Source organism: Mycteria americana, chromosome 7 (assembly GCF_035582795.1).
Source record: "Mycteria americana isolate JAX WOST 10 ecotype Jacksonville Zoo and Gardens chromosome 7, USCA_MyAme_1.0, whole genome shotgun sequence".
In the NCBI taxonomy this organism is placed as follows: domain Eukaryota; kingdom Metazoa; phylum Chordata; class Aves; order Ciconiiformes; family Ciconiidae; genus Mycteria; species Mycteria americana.
The window spans coordinates 18990620-19010693 of record NC_134371.1 but is presented as its reverse complement, the minus strand read 5'-3'; the positions used below and the strand labels follow the sequence as shown (position 1 = coordinate 19010693).

The 20074-nt window shown below is 48.1% G+C and overlaps 1 protein-coding gene across 2 annotated transcripts in view; it reads right to left on the bottom strand.

The window, feature by feature from the left end:
• Positions 1 to 15223, bottom strand: part of PID1 (phosphotyrosine interaction domain containing 1) — a 93074-nt gene extending 77851 nt beyond the window's left edge. The window contains exon 1 of one of the 2 annotated variants that reach the window (XM_075507287.1): positions 15078 to 15223. In XM_075507287.1, the coding sequence (XP_075363402.1) occupies positions 15078 to 15107 (30 nt within the window). In that variant the 5' untranslated portion in view covers positions 15108 to 15223. The remainder of the gene's footprint in view (positions 1 to 15077) is intronic. The other variant, XM_075507288.1, reaches the window with a different exon arrangement.
• Positions 15224 to 20074: the final 4851 nt, after the last annotated feature.

Sequence of the window (20074 nt, the reverse complement as noted above, 5' to 3'; positions counted from 1 at the left end):
TAGGCGTTAACACAGGGTTAACAAGATATTAATCAAAACACACACATTCGAAACGAAAATCATCTTGCTCCCCGTTGTAACTCTTCAGCTTCTCCGGTGAGGACCCAGCCCTTGTCCATCCAGTAACTCAGCAGATGGACACACAGCATCCAAGGTCTGGCTGCTCTGGGAGGAGAGGACAGGGCAAGACAGCCAAGAGAGGAAAACAAGGAAATGCTCACTCGCATGGCAGGGAAGTGGGCAGCCTGCCCACCATCCAAAGTGCCCTGCTGATCCTGTGCCAGACCCGAAGGAGGAGGACACATCCCTCCAGCACCAAAGATTGCCCAGGAATAGAGATAAATTCCAGATCTTTGTAAATATGATCCCTGTAAGTGAGCATCCTGCCATTAGACCCTTCACTATTAACTTCCAGTGGAAGATCTGTAATGTAAATGCTGGTAGCAACTCCCATCATTTTTTTAAAGCCATCTCACATCCACTGTTTAAAATAATTCTTTATATTGACCCACTGGCTTGGGGAAAAAAAAAAAAACACACACACAAAAAACAACCACCACACAGTGAAAGTTAAGATAAGCTACACAGGGTAAAACTTCAAAATCCCACAAAAGGTCAGCAAAATTAAGTCAGAGAAATAACACAGCATTGGACTAGTTGGTTCAGACGTTACTAAGAGCTGGCCAGGCTCCACATGCTTTATTTTTGCTTTGTTTTACTTACCATTAGTTTGCAAGAGACGATGATTAGCTAGAAAACCACATTATATTTTGACCCCCAGGTGTACAAAGCAGAATAGCATTAAATATTTCCTAGAACAAACCTTGGATCTGTATGCAGGGTGCAGTAAACCACCACGTGGGATAACCAGCCCTGGCAATAAATCACTGCACAGCGTTTAAGGCACAAACTCTCACTATGGAGCCCGTTCGCTCCTGGTCAGACCTATCAAGGCAGGCAAGCAACTGGAGGCACTGAGTAACACAGAAGTCTCAGGCAGGCACCTGCCTCCAAACTCTCTTCCAAAGCCTTGTTCAAAGGCTGGACCGACACAAACCACCGCATAGGTGAGAATTTTACAAAGCACAAGATTACAGCCCAGTTCTCTACAACGACGTGCATTACCAGCCCAACTCCCTTCTCTACTGGAGATCTGGACTTTAGCATCTCTGTACCCTGTTTGTGCCCGTATGCAGGAAGGATTAGAAGGGCCAAAGACAGCGACAATAACTGCCAAGTATTGTGAATCAGCCAGGCAAAGCAAGGGGCATTCTTCTGGTGTACACGGCATCACACCCTCTGTTCACCAGGGAAACGTCACTGCACAGCGTAGAGGATCTAGTGCAGAACATCACCTTGGCATTACTAGCACTGCAATCCTTACAGGACGAAAAACTAATTACGTTAAGGAGGTGATGATATGGTTGAAAGTCATTCCTCCACACCCAGGGAAGAATAATAGATGGGCAAGTTGTGCTGTGTCAGTTTGTTCCCATTGCAACATAATCGAGTCCCCTGGAGTGGTCCTGACATCCCTGCTCCCTCCCTGGCCAGCAGATCCTGCTGGTCGGATACAAGGTGGCATTGCAAAGGGAGCCTTTACCTGCTCCTTTAGCCTGAGAGCCCTAATAAGAGGGCTTTAATAAAGCTGTATCTTAAATAAACTTGTACTGCTGTGTGTTGACACCTTCTAACTGGGATGCTACAAAGACTGTAATTTTTCTGGAAACTATGTTACACAGCCATAGCCACTCTGCATTCACGGCTCTGCAGCACAGTTGCAATGATTAACAATGACTGACTATGTTATCCAACGCCTCAAACTCACAAGGTCGCTTTACTATCTATATGGGAAGTCACATACGGCACTAAGGGCTAGGCCATTTTTAAAGCAAATGTTTCAGTCTGATTTTATGCAGGTGTATACCAAGCTGTAGAACTCAGTAAGGAGACCAGATTGAAAAACCTCCTAGAAAGCTGTTTAATAAAAATAAATAAATAAATAAAAATATTAACAGACAGATTTTGGGGTAATAGAGAAGAATATGACAGCACTTTCCTATTGTCCCACATATGGATTTGAGATTAAGAAAATGTTGGGAACAATGTTTTTTCCCCAGGATGCGGCAGACTGCTCTCTAACTTCAGCTCTGTAATGACAGCTGCTGGGTAAGAAACCCTTTTTTGTTCCTGAGAAATTCTGAAAAAAAAAAAAAAAAAGCCAGAGCAGGCATTTAAAACCCTTTGAAGAGGCAAATATATTAAAGTTTTCACAAGAAAATATGAAAATAAGAAAAGGCCTCAGAAATAGACTGGATTCACAAATGAGAAATACGGTTTTCAGCTGAAAACTGAAAATATTTGCTGAAGCTTCGAAGCCGGACAGCAGGCTGCACGCTGTGCCGGGAGGCGGCTGCGGGCACCGCAGGGCCCCGGGGCCAACAGCCAGCGATGCTCTGAGCCGGCTGCCGCGGCAGCCGCCACGGCCCCACACCGACCCTCCTGCGAGGGACCCACGCTCCCTTTTCGCCTCACAGAGGGGAGGAACCCTGTGACTGTGAGGCTTATTAACAGTTCCATAAATATTTTGTAAAGTGGTTTTCCCCCCACCCCAAAGCAAGCGGGTGGCGAGCTCACAGCATGACACAGACGTTCGGCTGTCGGACGCGCGGCAGCCCCGTATCCAAACGGCGTTAGGGCTCGGTCCAGAATGACTTCAATAACACACACTTTCCAAAAAGAGTAACACAGAAACATTCAGTTCAGCTCTCTTAGACATTAAATCTTGTCACATATATCTACTCTTCCAAAAAAAAAAGGAAAAAAAAAAAACAGATAAGATTTGGACTCTTAAAAACACATGAAGTAAAAGAAACACAGAGTAACTCCACTGGCATTAGCAATGGCACTTACATTTATACCATTATCAAGATCTGAATTTGGACCAAAAAAAAGAAAGATAGATCCACATACAGACAGGGGCAAAGTTTATCCCCAAGTGAACAAAGTGACATCTCTTTAGACATTAATGGCTTCTGAAATTCTCTAGCTTGATACTACATTAGTGATTTAAATGCCAAACCACATTCACTTCGTTTATCCTGGAAAGCTCCACATCCACGTAAGAACACCCTCAGACCATAACAGAGGAATGAAAGGTCAGGCTGTTACTTCCAGAACCAGCGCAGTAAACTTTAGAACAAACAACATAGAGGCATTTCCCTGGTCAATGCTGCCTACTGCATGTGGCTATTTTTCTAATATCATGTAAGCAACATGAATAACTTCTGATGTTGAGAAATAAAAATCCTAACCTGAAAAAACAATATAAATGCCCTCTGAAAATAATTTAAACCAACTAGAAGTGAGCTGTTTCAGTGCAAGGTTTCTGCAGACAGGGCTCCCAGGCTGTGCCTGACCCCAGACCACTCATGGACCATTCCGGTCCCCAGCTGCCAACCTGCTCCCCCCTACCCCCAGAAGCTCTACGTCTCTACAATTCATTTTACGTTAGTCCAAAGCCTCCTTAGATTCTGCCTGTCTGACAAACATCCCCAGATGCCTTCACCTATACAGACCTCCCTGCCCCACACAGCTGGACCCCTGCTCTGACCTGCTGGAGCCCAGTCCAAGGCTCAGAAAACTGGTGGGAGCTTGTCCGACCACAGGGGTGAAATCCCTAAGCTGCAGCTCTGGAATGTCTCTTACCAGGTAAAGATCTTGCCATAACTCATTTCAGCTAGCACTTGCAGCTCACGATCTCTTCACGTGTGACTCTCCTTAGGGGAGATGAGCTCCACCACTTCTGCAGCCTGAAACTTGTCAGCATTTTAAACGTGAGAAGGATGTGGGAGAGTGGCTTCAGGAAAGGAGCAATTCACCAGTGACTAACTAGAACTTCAGTGAATATTTTTCACTGTCCTGAAGTGCCAGGGCTTTTCATCACCCTTGATTATGAAAGGCAGTCGTCTCATTCATTTTCATCAAGCCTGGTCCCAGGCTTGCCATGATGCACAGAAAGGCTGCCCTTCACCTCTGCAGACCCCGAGGCAAGCCCAGTATTTCTGATGGGGATATTTCCTACACCAGACAGCCCCAGTCCCCACTGGACACCCCCAAGGAAATGATATGAACTCCGTCCGTGATAGCTGTTGAGGAAAACAAAATCCCAAGTCTCTGCAGTGCGGTAACTCCTTGGAAGCGTGTGTCCCATTACCGAGCCAGTCACACGCAACCTCAAAACTACAAGAAAGAGAAAGAACTGAATATTGCAACACTGATCTGTGGGAAAAGGCAACAGCAGAACTTGCCTGGACTCCTGTAACCTTTCAAACCGTGCTACTCTTCCTTCTATAGCAACTCTGTATTTTAGAGGTACAAGATTAAAACATTGCCCTTTGAAAATGTTACACATCCTAGCACCAAGCTTCAGGCTCTTTAATGAAAAAAAGAGCCTCTAAACACCAGATCAAAACAAAACAGTCACTCGCAGACAAATGCTTCCTAACTTTCCTTATAAACCACTGAAAAGTTATATTGCCATCTCAAATGGCAAGATAAAAGTTAATGGATTCAAAGACATGGAGATAAGATTGCATTCTTAAATCTGAGTGATTTAACACACATTTATCGAAGTGAACTGTCCAATCTCATGGAAAGTAGCATCCCTTCTGCAGGCCTCGGCACCGATGCTCCACCAACAAGAATGTGACAGAGGGCTCCGCTTCCTCCATCATCCCAACCGCGTCTCCCAACAGGCAGCTTTGTTGGTGGCCGTGCTGCTCAGCCCGGGGGGAGCCCAGCCTGCGAAGGGGGCAGGCTCCGAGCCGGGGCCGACCCCTGTGCCTTGTCCTCAGCTGGAGGATCACTGGGCTTCGGGTGTCTCGAGAATCACTGCTGGGCTTGCCCTTCGCTGCCTCCCAGAAAAATTAACCACCCAGCACTCTAACAGCACTGCTCATCCCTCCAGCAGTTCGTTTTAGCAGGAGGGACCAAAGCTGTCTTTACTACCAGGATTTTCTCAAACACGCGGTACCAAGCTCAATAGGCCCTTTCAGCCAAACTGTCGAGGGGACTGGCATAAAATTTTCAGAATATCCTTCCTTCTGATTCTAATCCAAACAACAGAGCACAGCTGTGAAAACTGAAGCCTGTGCAGATCCACGCTGTATAGGCGCCCTCTTAAAAGCACTGGGACAAGATTCAAGCTTCTACATTTTCTGATTCAGATTTATGGTCAGGCACAGAAAATTCCCGTGGACTAGGGAAAAAAGAAAGAAAGAAAAAAAAAAAACCAAACCACAAAGCAAAAATACCACCCCATGTTAAAACTGATTTAATATTATTCAGCAATGCTGGAACTGGCAGCACAGAAAGCAATATGGACACTACGGGATAAGCAAGCCAGCCACAGAAATATCTCACTTCATCCTCTGCACACACATGCAAATGCTTCTAGGTTTGGGTTTACCTCTGCCTCAAAATAGCTACATATGAGAAATGTGTTAAATTGCCTGTTTCTGTACCTGGAAGTAATACTTCCTCAGCCTCCTCACAAACAATCCCATGGAAAACATCACTCAGCCCATCAGAAAATTTGAAATCCCCAGCTGCAAAGCAACACACAGCCAAAATCCTCTCTCCAATCTTTGTATTGACTTACTCCTGTTAATCTGATGCTTAAGCTGACAATATTCTGGAAGATGAAAGAAATTCACTGCCGTCTTCTGCAGACATGCAGTGCAGCGAGCCGGGGCAGAGGTACACGCTATGCCCTGACACCCAGGCAGCTCGGGGAGCTGCAGCTTTGTGCTTGCTTAAGTTCCAAAAAGTACTTTTCTGGTCAAAAACTGGAAAAAAAATAATAAATTCCAGATGGAAAAGCTAAAAATGGGCAAAAGGTTCTGTTAAATAAATAGTCTCAAATCAGGGGAAAAAAAGATTAAAATCCTGTTTTTGAAGTCTGATGTATTTTTTTCTAATAATTTTGCTGTTTGTCTTTACGCTCTCCAGCTCCAAGCTGGAGCCAGAAGAACCAGCACACCATGACACAACTCTTCTCGAGGTGTTCCTCTCCCCAGCAGAAGGAAATACTAGAAAACTGAGGGCAAGATTTCTCAACATAACACTAGAAACCAAGTTCAGTATATTAATTTGGACTGGGTAGTTTTAATAAATAACAACAGAATTTTTGTTTGCCTGTTTTTTTCAACCAGAAGGACTGGAGGGAGGGGTAATTCCCACCCAGCCCACGCCAAGAAGTTATACCATTTTCAGGTCAGTATCATCTTCATCAGCTCAGAAAGCACAGATTAATCCTGACAGCAGGAAAGCTCATCCCCAGCTACAGGAAAGCCACAGAGCAGCCAAGATTCGCTCCGGAGAGCCTCCCCCTACAGCCATTCAGAGGGGAAACACTGCATCCGCCCATCCCTTCTGTCTCTCAACACCCAGGCTCAAGGAGGGAATGGAGAGCTAGAAACTTACAGGCTTAGATGATGTATTTGATGTTGCCACCATCACCACAAAGGTCCCATGCCCTGGGTCCCCTGCAGACCCCAAACTCCTCTGTCCTGGCCTCCAGCCAGCAGTCACTCTCAGGAAGAAACTCCATAGCATGGAGAAACATTTGTTTTAAATCAGACTAGACAAACTTTCTGGTTCTCCTGTAACAACCCAATAGGTGGGATTGCTGCCCTGCTCTCAAACCCAGCCAGGCCCAAGGGTGGTACTGACCCCAGTGGAGCTTGGGCCAGATCCCACTGCAAGATCTTCAGGGCAGCTATTCCACCAGCGGGACCAGACTCTGAGCATCGCTTTTCCTCTCCAGGCAATGAATGACTGGACAAGTTTTCAGGAGGGTAAAAAGCTGTCTGGAAAAGCCTGGCCCTAATTGAAGGCTCTGAATACTTGGAAACTTACTCCAGGGTCATTCTGAAAGCTTCACATGAAACATATGGAATAACCACCTCTCAAACCCAGAGGGAGCCTGGCACAGGAAGAAAGAGGTGGCCACAAATCTGAGCTTCGGGACATTTCATTAACTTTCTATCTGCTCTCGGTGTTCTTGGCAGTTCCCATCAAATGTATCTGGAGAAAACGTGTTCGCATGAGACAACGTTTGAAAGTTGTCCAGCATGACACCGGCCCAGCACCACAAAGGGGTATGGCATACTGCGAGCCAACTGGGCCGGTGCTAAGCACGGAGATCCCAAAATGAACAGCACTGCACTCTCAGTATAGCTCGGTCAGTAAAACTTATTATTAGTTACTCGGGTCAGAAATGCAGCTGTTAACATCGCCTGGAAGCACAACCAGCCATTAAGCTGTGAGAGGGGAGTGATACAGCCCAAAAAAGGCCCCCAACCTGCTCCAGATCTCCCACCCTCTCCCTTGAAGCACTCAGCACGACATGGGGGGGGAAGCCTACAAGGGAACAGAGGCAAACAGCTGGAATGGCAAAATTTTTACATTTCCAAGTCGACATTGGAATTACTACCACTGATAATCATTTTGTCAGAAAAGCAGTTACTATTTAAATGCTCCCAATGAAAACACACATGGAGGCTCTTCAAAAAGACCAACACTTCAGAAGCTATCGCTGAACTGCTAAGGTAAGGGTCAGTGCAATGAGATCAACTAAATCATTCTGAGTCTGTGTATAATTTTGTTGAAGTGCCACCATTAAAAGAACATCAAATACCAGAAATATACATTTTTTTTCTTAAGATTCCGCACATCAAAGATTTATATTTGCAACTCCATATTTTCAGTATTTCAGCAGGAAAAATGAATCATGAAAAGCCATATTAGGTCTTCTCAGGACACATTTACAATCACCCACATTTAAAATCTTTGGTCAAAGAGTTCTGATGCACTTATTCAGAAACAGCCCAGAAGACTAACACTCCTGTCACCTGTAATTTTTCCAGCTATTATTTGAAGTGCAAATAAGTACCATTATTATACATGAAAGCACTGTGAAAAAAAGAAAACCAAACAAGTACTACACATTGCTTAAAGGGACTTTTCAGCTACACATTTACATGTCTCTGGGCCAGACTCTCATCTTGCTTGCACAAAGAGCCAAATTGCAAACGAAGCCACCACCGTACTGCTCTATGTGAGAGGATGCTAGCACAAAGCCTCAGCAGCCTAGCACACCTCCCGTCGCCCAGCTGAAGGTCTGTCTGCTGCGAACACGATCACACTTGGAAGGAAATGGTAACGCTCTGGACACACCACTGCTGATGGTCCTGCTGGCTGCCACCAGGGACAAAGAGAAAATAAGACACAAGCAGTTAAAATTCTGAACTACTTAGACTGAATGCTTTAGTTTGTCTTCCTTCAAGGAAATCACTGCTCTTTTTTTTTATTTTTCTTGGTCATCAAACAGGCTGTCAGCTTCAGAAACAGAAACTAGTAGTACGCTATAAACGAACCCTTAAGATCATTTCCCAGGGGGCTTTCCACAAGGCAGTCACTGATTTTGATTTTCTTTTGGTCATAGAATGCTTCCCACAATTAGCATTTTTCCAGAGCCACTCATTTTCTACAAAGAATAAATAACGTAGAAAAAAGGAACTGCCCAAGCTAAGTGGTGCCAGATGAGCTTGCTGGAATCACAGAGCTTTGTTTTAAAGATCCCTGACTGCTGTAAAGTCATAGGCAGCAAACTAGTGCAAAAACTTTGATGCCTGGAAAGATATCCTGAAGCTATATAGTGCCAAAACATTGGGCTGTAAGACTTCCCGGATGTTTGCATCCACATGTCTCAAGCTTAAATTTCAAATACTTTTCACTTCTTCCTTCTGACATAATATTTAATAAAACCAGAGCTCAGTAGTAGTATCAGTCCTGCTACACATGTCTTGCAGCGGTTTCTGCCTAGACAGCTGTTTGTGTGCTTTACACTTACAACCTGTTTGTGTTTGGTTTAAAGAAGAGCTTTTCCATATGCTTTTAAAAATTGGAAAACAATTGTTTCAACTGACTGTATACTGCATTTCTAATAGATGTACACATGTGAACACCAAGCATATAATAGAAAGACAAGAAGTTCATTTTGAAAGCACCAACAGCACCTAAAACAAGATGACATCTGAACAGATGCAAACACTGTCATAAAACCACTGCGCCCATGATTACCTTGAAGCCATTACACAGGGAAAACGCTGCCCAGAGCTGACTTGTGTTTAGTGAAGAGCCTCAATGTTTCTGACATGGGAAAGGTGTTTGATGTGTTTACTAGGGGGCAGCGGATGCATGTAATATGCACGCACTTGGCAACAGAGTCTGTCATTCCCGAATCTAAAAGTATCAGTAGATTCAGGATGCACAGTTACAGGGTACAGTAACAAATCCCAGCAAAACAAGCCATGTGTTTATGAAGCCTCGGAGGGCAGCACTCACCGGTAGGCCAGAAAGTGAGCAGCAACACCCCCAATACTGCTGCTTTCACTTTTGTCACTTCCATCAATACCTGCACTGTGTTTTTACTGCTATATCTTAATGATACGGAGGTAAATTACACCAACAACTCAAAGACCATGACAAAGCAACCTTACACAAACGTATTTCCCATGGACTTCAGAGGGGCTGCACAAATTACACAATAGCAAAATTAAGCCTCCAGGTTCAGGGAATCAAACTTGCCTGAGCAAAGAAGGACCTGAAGCTTCCTGCCTGACATCACCCACTTCGCTTCATCTCATCTCGCCCACCTGCAGCTCTCCACCACAGTATTTCACAGCACATTAGAAGAGATATAGAACTCTATTTTACGAAAGAAATAAATTCTAGCAGCATGAGAATACACTGCAGCCATCCGCTATTAAAACCTTGCCCAGAAATAGCCCAAAACTGTGGGGTTTGGTAAGAATATCAAATTTCCAGATGAGTAGACAGAGAATCACTGAAGTCCTACCATGAACGCTTGGCATTTGCATGTCCTTATGAAGCCAATTCACTAAATGATGCCCAGCCCCGAAGCAGGGAGGGAGCTGACCCAGCTGGGAGGCAGCAAGCAGCAAGGGGATCTCTCTTGCTGCCCCTCCAGTGGTTTGGGGCAGGCCCAAATGATGGCAGAAACCAAGTGACCACTTGGCAAAAGGCAACTGCGTGCCCAAAAAAAGCATCTGAAACAGCAGCATTTTCCCCACCCGGACCCATGGGCAGGGGCAGGACATGGGATGGGAGCTGGCTCCGCAACGCGGCACCCTGTCTGCTCCCCGCTACCTGGCCCCTGCTTATGTGAGCCCACCAACTGTACCGCCTGCAGAAGAAAAGCGAGAGCTTCTCCAAAAGGAGAGCTCGTGGGCACAGCTCAGCTCAGGGATGCCTGGCATTACAGCACGAGGCCAGGCAGCACCAGTACCACTGCGTCTCGTACTCTAGGGGAAAACTTATTTGGACGCAGCGATCCCTATTACCCACGTGTTAAGAGAAGCAGGAAGACTTAACCAACAGGGCTTATAAACGGCATGACCTCGGAAACTATGCACCCACTGGGATTTATTATCTAGAAACAATGTCTGGCATCAAGCTTCCAGGAAAATTTAGGTTTCAAAGCAAAGAGCAGTCATCTCTCAGTCAGGCACGCAAAACTGCACGAAGACCTTGCTTGTTTTCAAAAACCACTTTCAGAGTCCTCACGGGAGCATGGCCAAGGCCGGCTGCTCCAAAATCCCAGCTGCTCCACCGAGGGCTCCTGACCCTTGCATCCTAAACCAGGCACAGAGGGTACATTTGGAAATAATTTTAAAGAAAGATTTCAGGAGATTTTAGGCATTGTTTCAACCAGTGCCGCTGCCGCAAATGTCAAGCCAAAAATCAGAGCGCACTGCTTACGGCTATAAGCAGAGTTTACATCTATAAGCTCTGCTGCAAACACAGCAATGAAAACCATACCCAAAAGGTACAGCTAGCCCTGGGCTGGATCCCCGACATTCCCAGCAGGAAGAACAACCCTTAAATACCTGAAGCACCCCCTGGTCGCTGCTCCTGCAGAGGAGATGAGGAGGCACTTGCATGTTCAGTATGTTCACCCACATTTGACTGAACACAAACCAGGAATGCCACCACAGAAATCAGAGGGGAAAAAAAGTCTCCAAAACAGACACAGTCCCAGATCATCTCTTTTACATTAAGCATGAGTAATGCTAATGCCTGTATTACCTGCAAAATCACAACCTTCTTGAGTACCACACCAGAGACTCACTGATCCCTATGGTATATTCCTGCAACGTCCCAACTGTGCGGTTTCCCGTGTGACTGACTGTCTCACTAACTTTGGAGAAAATACACGTAACTGCAACGTTGCTATAGGTGAATGAATCACAAAAGGGGAAAGGAAAGGAACAGCAGAAGAAAAAGCAGGCTTCACTGTATTATCTTGTCAAGGAAATACCAGAAACCTGGATATTTACATTTTTCTAGCTTATTCTTCTAATCCAGTTAATTTAACTCAACATATCTTCCAACAACAGTGAGGCTTCTTCATTAAGCAGCAGGATAACAGGAAAAGCTTCCATCAGAGAGAAGTGGAGAGCAGAGTGACCAAAAAAAAAAAACCACCAACCACAAAACAAGCAAACAAAAAACAAAACAAAACAAAAAAAAAAACCACAAGTGATCACGGCTTATTCTAGCAAAGCCAGAAACCAAAGCCCCTGGAAAGGGGGTGCATTCAGCATCAGATGAAGCTTTCAGCAGCAAGTGGCCACGACAGCAGTGGGGAGACGTCCAGCTCATGCCCCAGCTCACGGCATTTTTGTAACCCAGCTGCTGATGACACTTCATTCCTATTGCGTATGCGTGAGCTCTGCTGCTGACCTCACTACTGGAATTGTACCCATCTAGTCAACGCCAAAAATTTCAGCACAAACTGTGAAACTTGACAGGACCAAGCACATTTGGAACAAAAGTAGCTTTTACATGAACAGCCACAGACCAGGAACACGTTGCCTTGTTATACACTGCGTGAGACTGGGAAAGGAGACCTGCAAGCCATAGATGACCTTGTCACAACATGACAGAAGTCTTCACGCCACAACGCTCACTCCCATTTAACTTAAACATATGCAGCTCCCCTTAGCCATGAGGGCAGGACTGACCCACACCAACAGGCAGTCACTTCTAAAGTCGGCTCATACTTTCCCTTACTGAACCAGGCCAAAAGAAATATTCTGAAAGATGAAAATATTTTCACTGCCGTTTTACTTAGGATGGAGCTGCACTTCACCATGGCTGGATATTAATGCAAGATGCATCTGGGTCAAAATTACACCACGTACAACTCACACATGAAAACATTAAGAAAGCTGTGCCAGCTCCACGCTTTCTGCACCCATACATCAGCTCAAAGGAGAATCTATAGAAGACAGGGCTGGACCTGCCATTATATATCCCCCAAATATCCTGCAGTAGTGACTTGGCATAACCCATAATAGCAGAACACATGAATAGAGACCACAAGATGTCATCTATGCTACCCAGTGATCAAATACCCCCCTGCTACAACCAAAATCTCATGCCCAGTACCCTCCCAACACATGCTTGCCAGCCAGGGACAAGCAGAAGGCCCCCCTTCAACACCCCAGTGACACCAAGATTTGTTTTGCAGCAGCTGGGTGCCAGGAAAGAAGGAACTTGGGACAAAGAGAGCAACGTGGGACATCTGAAACTGAATTAAGATGTTGAGGGGGAGAAAGAAGGGAAAAAACATGTATTTATTGCCTTGCACAAGCTCTCCTCAGGGGGGGCCGGGCAGCGCTGCCAGCAGCTCTGGCCAGGCTGGTGGTGCACAACATGTAGTTCTTGAGGACAGAAGGGGAGATCAGGCTACTTGAAGTGATCAGGTTTCAAAGTTCTTTTGGAGAAAATAAAATTCAGAGGGGTTGGGGATATCAGTCTACTTCCCATGCAACTCTGGCTCATGTGTATATGGATTAGGATCCAGCTCTCAATTACAGGATCACATCCTCGTTACTCCCAGCATCCTTCCACTCACTGGATTCATTTTGTCCACTGTTCACTATGTTGTTATTTAAACTCTTGTGTGAATACAGAATTACTACGGGCTTCTTGTGGCTTTTCCAAGGCTTTCCCCTTCTCCCAATTTTAGGAACTGGTACAAGTCCAAAGCATAATTTAATTCTGCAATTTTGGATCCCTCTGGTTCTAAAAGAGCACCTACAGCTCTTCATACACTTCCCCAGCAACTCCTGTTGGCAAGAAGCACAATTACAGGTACTTAGCATTTTGGGAGGCTCAGGACACCTGCAGCCTCCAGCTAGAGGTAGCAAACAGTAGGTTGCACAAAGTCAGTAGCCACTGCCGAGAACTTTGGTGCTTGTGGCTCCCCTCCAGCGACAGGGAGGAGCACGGGCTCCCCGCGCTCCAGGTCTGTGTTGTGCTGCAACAGGTAAGTGAGAGGCCCAACAAGCATCCCCCTTCCAGGCAGCCCTGGCTCCCCACAGCACATGGCCTTTCCCACCCGCTCCCTAAGGCAAGATCCCTACGGATGCATGGAATACATGAGGCAGCTGAACAGGGTTACGCTTACAACCTTACTCTGCAAAACATAAGCACTTGGTTCTTTTTAGCCTTGCATTCTCTTGTAGGCAGTACTAGATATTTGTGGTATTGGTGTCTTGTTAACACCTCCTAATTCCACAAAGGGGGCACGTAGCCAGTCCATACGATCCAGACCAGCACACCACAATTAACCTGAGCTTTCCTCTTCTCTGTCCCTTCCCTCACCTTCTCCTTTGCCCCCAACTGTTGGGTGCAGCCTCATCTCAGGTCCTTCCCCTGCAGCAGCATCCCCCGAGGGGACCCATCCCTCCAGAGCACAGGCGATAGAGGTGCTCCGCCTCCACAGCCAGCCAAGCTCATTAACTCCTTAGCACAGGTGATCTTGCTGCTTGTGTTCAGGACAGAGGGGTTTCTGGCTAACACGGGGAAACAAATAAATAATAACATGCTCACAGAGTTCTTACCCTGGAATCCATAAACTATGGATGTGGCACATCATTCCTAGCCACTAAAAATCAAGTTTCTCGCTGTATGGAAAAGTATGTCTTTTTAAGAACAGGAATTATTCCCATTACTGGCTGGTGCAGATTAAAGCTCATGGATCTGCTCGGTTTGGCTTTACTATCAACTCAAATCAAACCGCTGAATTTTCTGCTTGATGATATCAAAGCAAATTCTCAATTTGAATTGCAAAAGCAATAATAACCTTTTCTTGTCATCAGCTCAGACCATTGATTCTTACTCAAAATGTCCAGTTCTCTCTCACTAGACACTTGCTCTGGAAAACTATATGAAGTCGACACAGTGAAACTACAAAGTGAGTTTTATTTCATCTTGCTCTCTGCCTGTCTCAGATTTCACCCTGAATATGAAATATGCATAAAAGCATACATTAAAAAAAGACACAGCCCAGGGCTAGCAGAGCCCGACCCGCTGCAAGAGGGTGCGGGCCACCCCGCGGGGTGCGGAGAGGTGGCGCGGGGGGACCCAAGTTCCCACGCGCCATCCGGACCTGTAGATTTGGGGGTGGCGAACGGCTCCCGCGGGATTTTGTGTGGCAAACACTCCGCGGGTTCCGCGCGACCGCGGCGAGGGGACCCGTCCCACCCGGCCCCGCGCCCCCGGCGGGGCTCCCCCTCAGCTGAGGGGCGCGCGGGGAGAAGCCCCCAAACCGCGCTTCCCCCGCCGAAGCCCCACCGAGCCGCGTCGCCTCCCGGGGCCGGGGCGGCCGCGGCCGCGCCGCCCCTGCCCGCTGGCACCCAAGCCCCGCCGGGAGCGCCGGAGCTGCCGGGCAGCGGCAGCAGCCGGGACCCGGGATGCCGCCGGGGCAGCGCCTCCCTCCCCCCGCACTGTGCGTGTGTGCGCGTCCCGCTCTCCCCGCCGCACGCCCACCCTCCGCGGAAGCAGGGGGAGAAGTTGCCACAAACTCCCGGTACCGGGGGGTGATGCTCCGCCGGCCCCGCTCCCGCTCCCACCGCCCTCCCCGGGCAGCTCCGGGGGCTCGGCCCCCTTGCCGCGGCCCGGACCCCCGCCGCGCCTACCTGCAGCCGCTCCGTGGCCGGCTGCCACATGGTGCGCGGCGGCGGGAGGCGCTGCCGAGCGGGCGCCGAGCGCGGCTCTCTGCGGGCGCGCTCCCCTCCGCTCCGCGCCGCTCCGCTCCCCGCCCCGCCGCGCCGCTCCGCCCACGCCCCGCCCACGCGTGTCCGCCGCGGGGCGGCGGGGGCGGGGGCCACGAGCGGCCCCACTCACCAGCGCGGGGACCGGCTGCGGCGCGGCTGTCCCCGTGGCACGGCATCGCCCGCGGGGTGGCATCCCCCACGGCGTGGCCTCCACCTGCAGCCGCTCCGGGGCCGGGACGTGCGAGGGAAGGGGAGCAGCGCAGACACCCCCGGCTGCCAACACGCTCCGTCGTCCCGCCGGCATCGCGCTCTCTGGGCAGAGGTGCCAGCCTCCCCACTTGCATTCGCTGTGCACTGCCTGGCGGGATGAGCGGGCCCTCCAGGGGAGCCCTCCCCAGAGGCAGCCTTCCTCGCGGCAGCTGAAACTTTTTCCTCCTCTTCTTCCAGAGGTTTACACCACTTCCAAGTCAGCAGGATGCTGCCCTGCTCCGTAAGGCCCTGCCCGTGCCCGTGCCCAGGCTGCTGCTGGCATTGAAGGGGCATGGAGCACGGGAGCCACCGGCTGGGGTGAGGATCCCTCCTGTCCTGTCAGCCCCGGCTGGCCAAGGGGCCCGCACCACGCCAGCACTGAGCTCACGCTCAGCTGTTTCACAGCACCGGCATCAACAGCTCCTGCAGAACAAGGACAGGCCTTGGGATCTGCCTCCCCCTGCCATGGGGCAGTACAATACCCCGTGGCACATCTCGACCGCCTTTCCCCACAAACAACCCAAACCTCTGGTGCTACATTTGGGGTGTGGACAGAGGAGGGGGGGCACGGCACAGTGGGGAGCTGCCCCAGCACTGCCGAAGCCCAGCCCAGCCCAGGCCCCGGCTGCGCTTCTGGCTCCCCCTGCCCCCCACGTTGCACGAGGCCTGAGCCGTGGGATCGACAAGGACGACCACTTCCACTCGCTAAGCCTTGCAGAATAGGGAGCAGCAGGTTAAGGCATAGCACTTCCACTCAACAGATTTGTTTCCAAACACTGAGGTGCAAAACCTCATCTCTTCCCGTCCCCATCCCAGCTGTACCCACAGCACGCACCCACCCACCTCCCCCCGAGACCTGCCGGGATACACCCGCACCGCAGCTTACCGAGCCACACCACGTCGGCAGGACCAGTCACAGCTCCAGCCGCCACACAGGCATATAAAGAAAATTGTTGTCAATGTTATTAAAATAACGTATGAATCGCAACATTCACATCACCCTCACAATTATCTGACTTGGTGTTTCCATCTCCTTAGATGGATCCGCTCTGCAGTGCCAGCCAGGCAGGGGGGGAATGCTGCTGCTGGCCCCAAGTGAGCTGTTGGCTAACAGCACCCTAACCGGGCATAGAATGTCCCTTTGTGCAGTAAAAGGCAAAAAACCAGACCTGAGCCCTCTTTTGCTATCCAGGAGGCTAAAGGCAAAACATCCAGAAGTACCTAAATGACTTTGGTGCTTGGGCCACATTTTAAGACATGGCAGAGCCACATCCTGGCTGCCACGCACAATGGAGGGAGTAGTCCCGGAGTGCGGTGCAGCCGCTGGGCCCAGGCTGCCCCGGCCCCGAGGGAAGCAGTGGGGTGGTGGGGTGAGGGCTCTCCCATGGCTCTGCCTCAGCACTCGCAAGGGCACATGCACGCTCTGCCCCTGGCTTGTGAAGGGACATGCAGGCATTGCTCTTCCCAGCGGAGATCAGAAATGCCACAGAAAAGGGAAAGTCTCTGCAGGCTCCTGAACTGCACCAAAGAACATTTTTCCAGGCACAAAAGCTGACCCTGGCCTTCCCTGCTGACCCGGGGCTGCCCAGACAGCACCTCACGCTTGGGTGCCAGGAGAATTTGGTAAAAAACCAAAGGAGCACGTGTCATGCTTGTCCCGAGCGCTAACCACCACACTCCGCAGCCTGCAAGCCAGGCTCCCAAAACCACTGTGGGTGCACGAGCCTGAGGGGCAAGTGGGATATCATTTCAGTGTTGGTGCTTTAAATAGCAAAGCAAAGCAATATTTAAGGGCATCTTCCCCAAAAGCCAGGGTTTGCGATGGCATCAGGTTCACCTGCAAAGAAACGCTGTCCCTTGCGGGGCCACATGGCCACTGTGGCATCTCAGGGACCAACACCCTGATACATGTTGCAGGATCCAGGTGAGGCTGCATCTGGTCAGAGTGAGGCCTCAATGAATGTGAACTTTTAAATTGTTTCTGAAAACACTTCACCAGTACATCCCTTAGCAGTGATGGCCTAATTAAAGCGATTCAAGTCTTGCAGCTTCATTTACTGATGCATCACCCTCCTCTCTCCAGAAAGGGAAGCACTAACCCTGCACCAGCTCCTGACCGAGACACCCACCAGAGCTCTCCCCTTCCCACTTGCTGAGCAAACACTGTGTCCCTGTCACCCTCTTGTTTCTTCTGACTGATGCTTACACTCCTGCACAAGAGAGGCGTTTTCTAAAAGCCTCACTCTTCCTCAAGTGACCTCTGGAGCAGTTTCTTCAATCCTTCCCATACAGGTAAATCCATCCGCCATCACTGCCTGAACCAGCTGGGAGCAGGCACAACCCCAGCTGTCATCAGCAGCAGCGCACAAAGGAAGTCCAGGATCTGCAATTAGCAGAAGGCAGACCAACCCTACGGCTGGAGGCTGCTTCTCTCTTAGTTTACACGACTTCTCTACAAAATAAAACAACTGGAGAGGAAATTTGCATTTACTGTGAAATGGGTGGCAGACTATTAGAACAAACAATCAGAAACAGTCACTTACTCAATTTCCAAAAGGATGTGAAAACAGACAAAATGAATGCTGTAGGCTTCAGGCTGAGGTTGTATGAGAGGAAAGTAGTCATATGCTTACGAGTAGAGAGGAGCAGCTTGATTGCAAATTTCTGAAATCAGACTGGTTGATTAAAAAGCAATCTGTGAGCTGAGACAGCGAGCAGCGTTGCGGGGACAAGAGAGCTACGGAGCCACCCTGCTTGGGTTTGTTCAGTCTCCAGGAGTACTTGAGCATCACATGGGTTACGGCCATGTCAAGAAAGGCAGCCCTGCTTTTGCCCTTTCAGACCTGCCCCGCGACACCCCTGCGGGAAACTCAGTTTTTGGCTGGACCAGGCGCCGCCGTGGTGGCCAGGGCACCAGCCAGGGCCCAGCTCAGGAAATAATCAATTAAACTCGGGTGACTTCATGTCACAATCTCATTACAATGAGGTCATTTTTACCTAGACTTTCTAATATTTTAATCCAAGCATCATTTTTTATTGGGTATCTAAGCTGTTCTGCATTAGGTAAGTTCTGCTCCCAGCCAGTCAGAAATCTTTTACGTTTACTTAAATAAATAGTGTACATTCATATTTCCAGGATGTACTGTGTTCCAGAATGTGCCTGTAAGTAGATACAGATATCTTTTCTATCAATTTTCCTTTTACTGTGCCAAATTGTGGAGTTTCTCTTCTTGTAATAAGTTAGTATTAAGACAGTTCTTTCCAAAGACTGCAATACATTACGCAGGTTGGTCCCACTTCTCCCAGCCTCTTTCATTTCTGTGCTCACAGGACAGAAATACTGGAGCCAGGGGAGTTCTCTCATTTCAAAGGGGAGTATTTGTGCAATAGGACCAATTTCACTTCTATTCACACAGTAAAGTTGAAGTGTTTCCAGTGACTCCAGGATCTTTTTTCTCTTTTAATGGCTCCTAGTTATTTAGTTTGTCTTCCTTTTGCACCATCTCATACCCTAATGCAAGGTGTTTAAGCAACATGGCTCCTCTGCATTTGAAAACAAAAATAAACTCTTTTTTTTTTTTACTGTAGACATTGCCTTTTTAATTAACTAAAATTGTCTAATTGCTGATCCCAATGAATTATTTGACTTCACAAGCTCCATTTAGCTTTAGGAGCACTATTACTTCTCACTGAAACGTCACTAGAACAGTCATTCAGTTATTTAAATGCTGCTTCCCCAAATATTGTGCAGATTTTGCAAGTCCTGTTTCCAAGATCCTCTTTTTGATTATGCAAGTTTACAAAGTCTACACGAGTCATTAAACACATCTTTTTTTTCCTTAAGAATTCAGTTTACCTTGGTTTTGCTTTTGCAGAGTAAGAGTTTGTCTAATTAGCAAATGTAATGTTGTGTGAAGTGCTGTAATTAATAACATACTTCCAAAATCTAAATACACTTGTTACTCTTAAACATGTTGTCAGCTCGCTCCAAGCAAATGCAGCAACCTTGCATAGATAAAGGACACCAGATACATTGTATGAATTTTCTGATAGCTTTCTGAAAAAATGTTTTGTGCCTAAGCAACCCAAAATACAGTATCCAAGTAATTCAAACTGTTTTCTCTGACAAGTATCATATTTTAACACTCAAGTTAACAATAAATAGCACTTCATCTCTTGCAGATGGCAAAGCTAGATAGGATGGCATGATCTCAACTGTGTGTCATATAAATATGGCAGAGTAAATACCCAAGTTAGAGATTTCCAGCTCCCGTGGCAGGGTGCATACCGTGGAGACTCGGCATGGGAGAGCTGCAGCCCGGGCATTGCTCGGGGAGGACACAGCCAGGCTGGGCCTCCATCACCACGTCCACCCGTGGGATGCAGGCGAGCGGTAGCTGGGGGAGCGTCAGAGCATTGGCAGTTTGCAAATGCTGACAACAAAGAACTCGATTTTGAGGGGACTCAACCATCTGCAGGGTTCAGGGGCTATTGAGAAGCAACTTAAATTATGGTGACATCTAAATGGCAGATATACGCCCTTTGATAAGTACAGCAGCATCTAAAGATCTGGCTCTGCGTTCCTTACCCAGGAGCCGCCTAAAGCATGGGTGCCCTTACAGTAGCAGCAATTCAAGAGCAAAGATGTCTCATTCAAATACTAGCAAAAT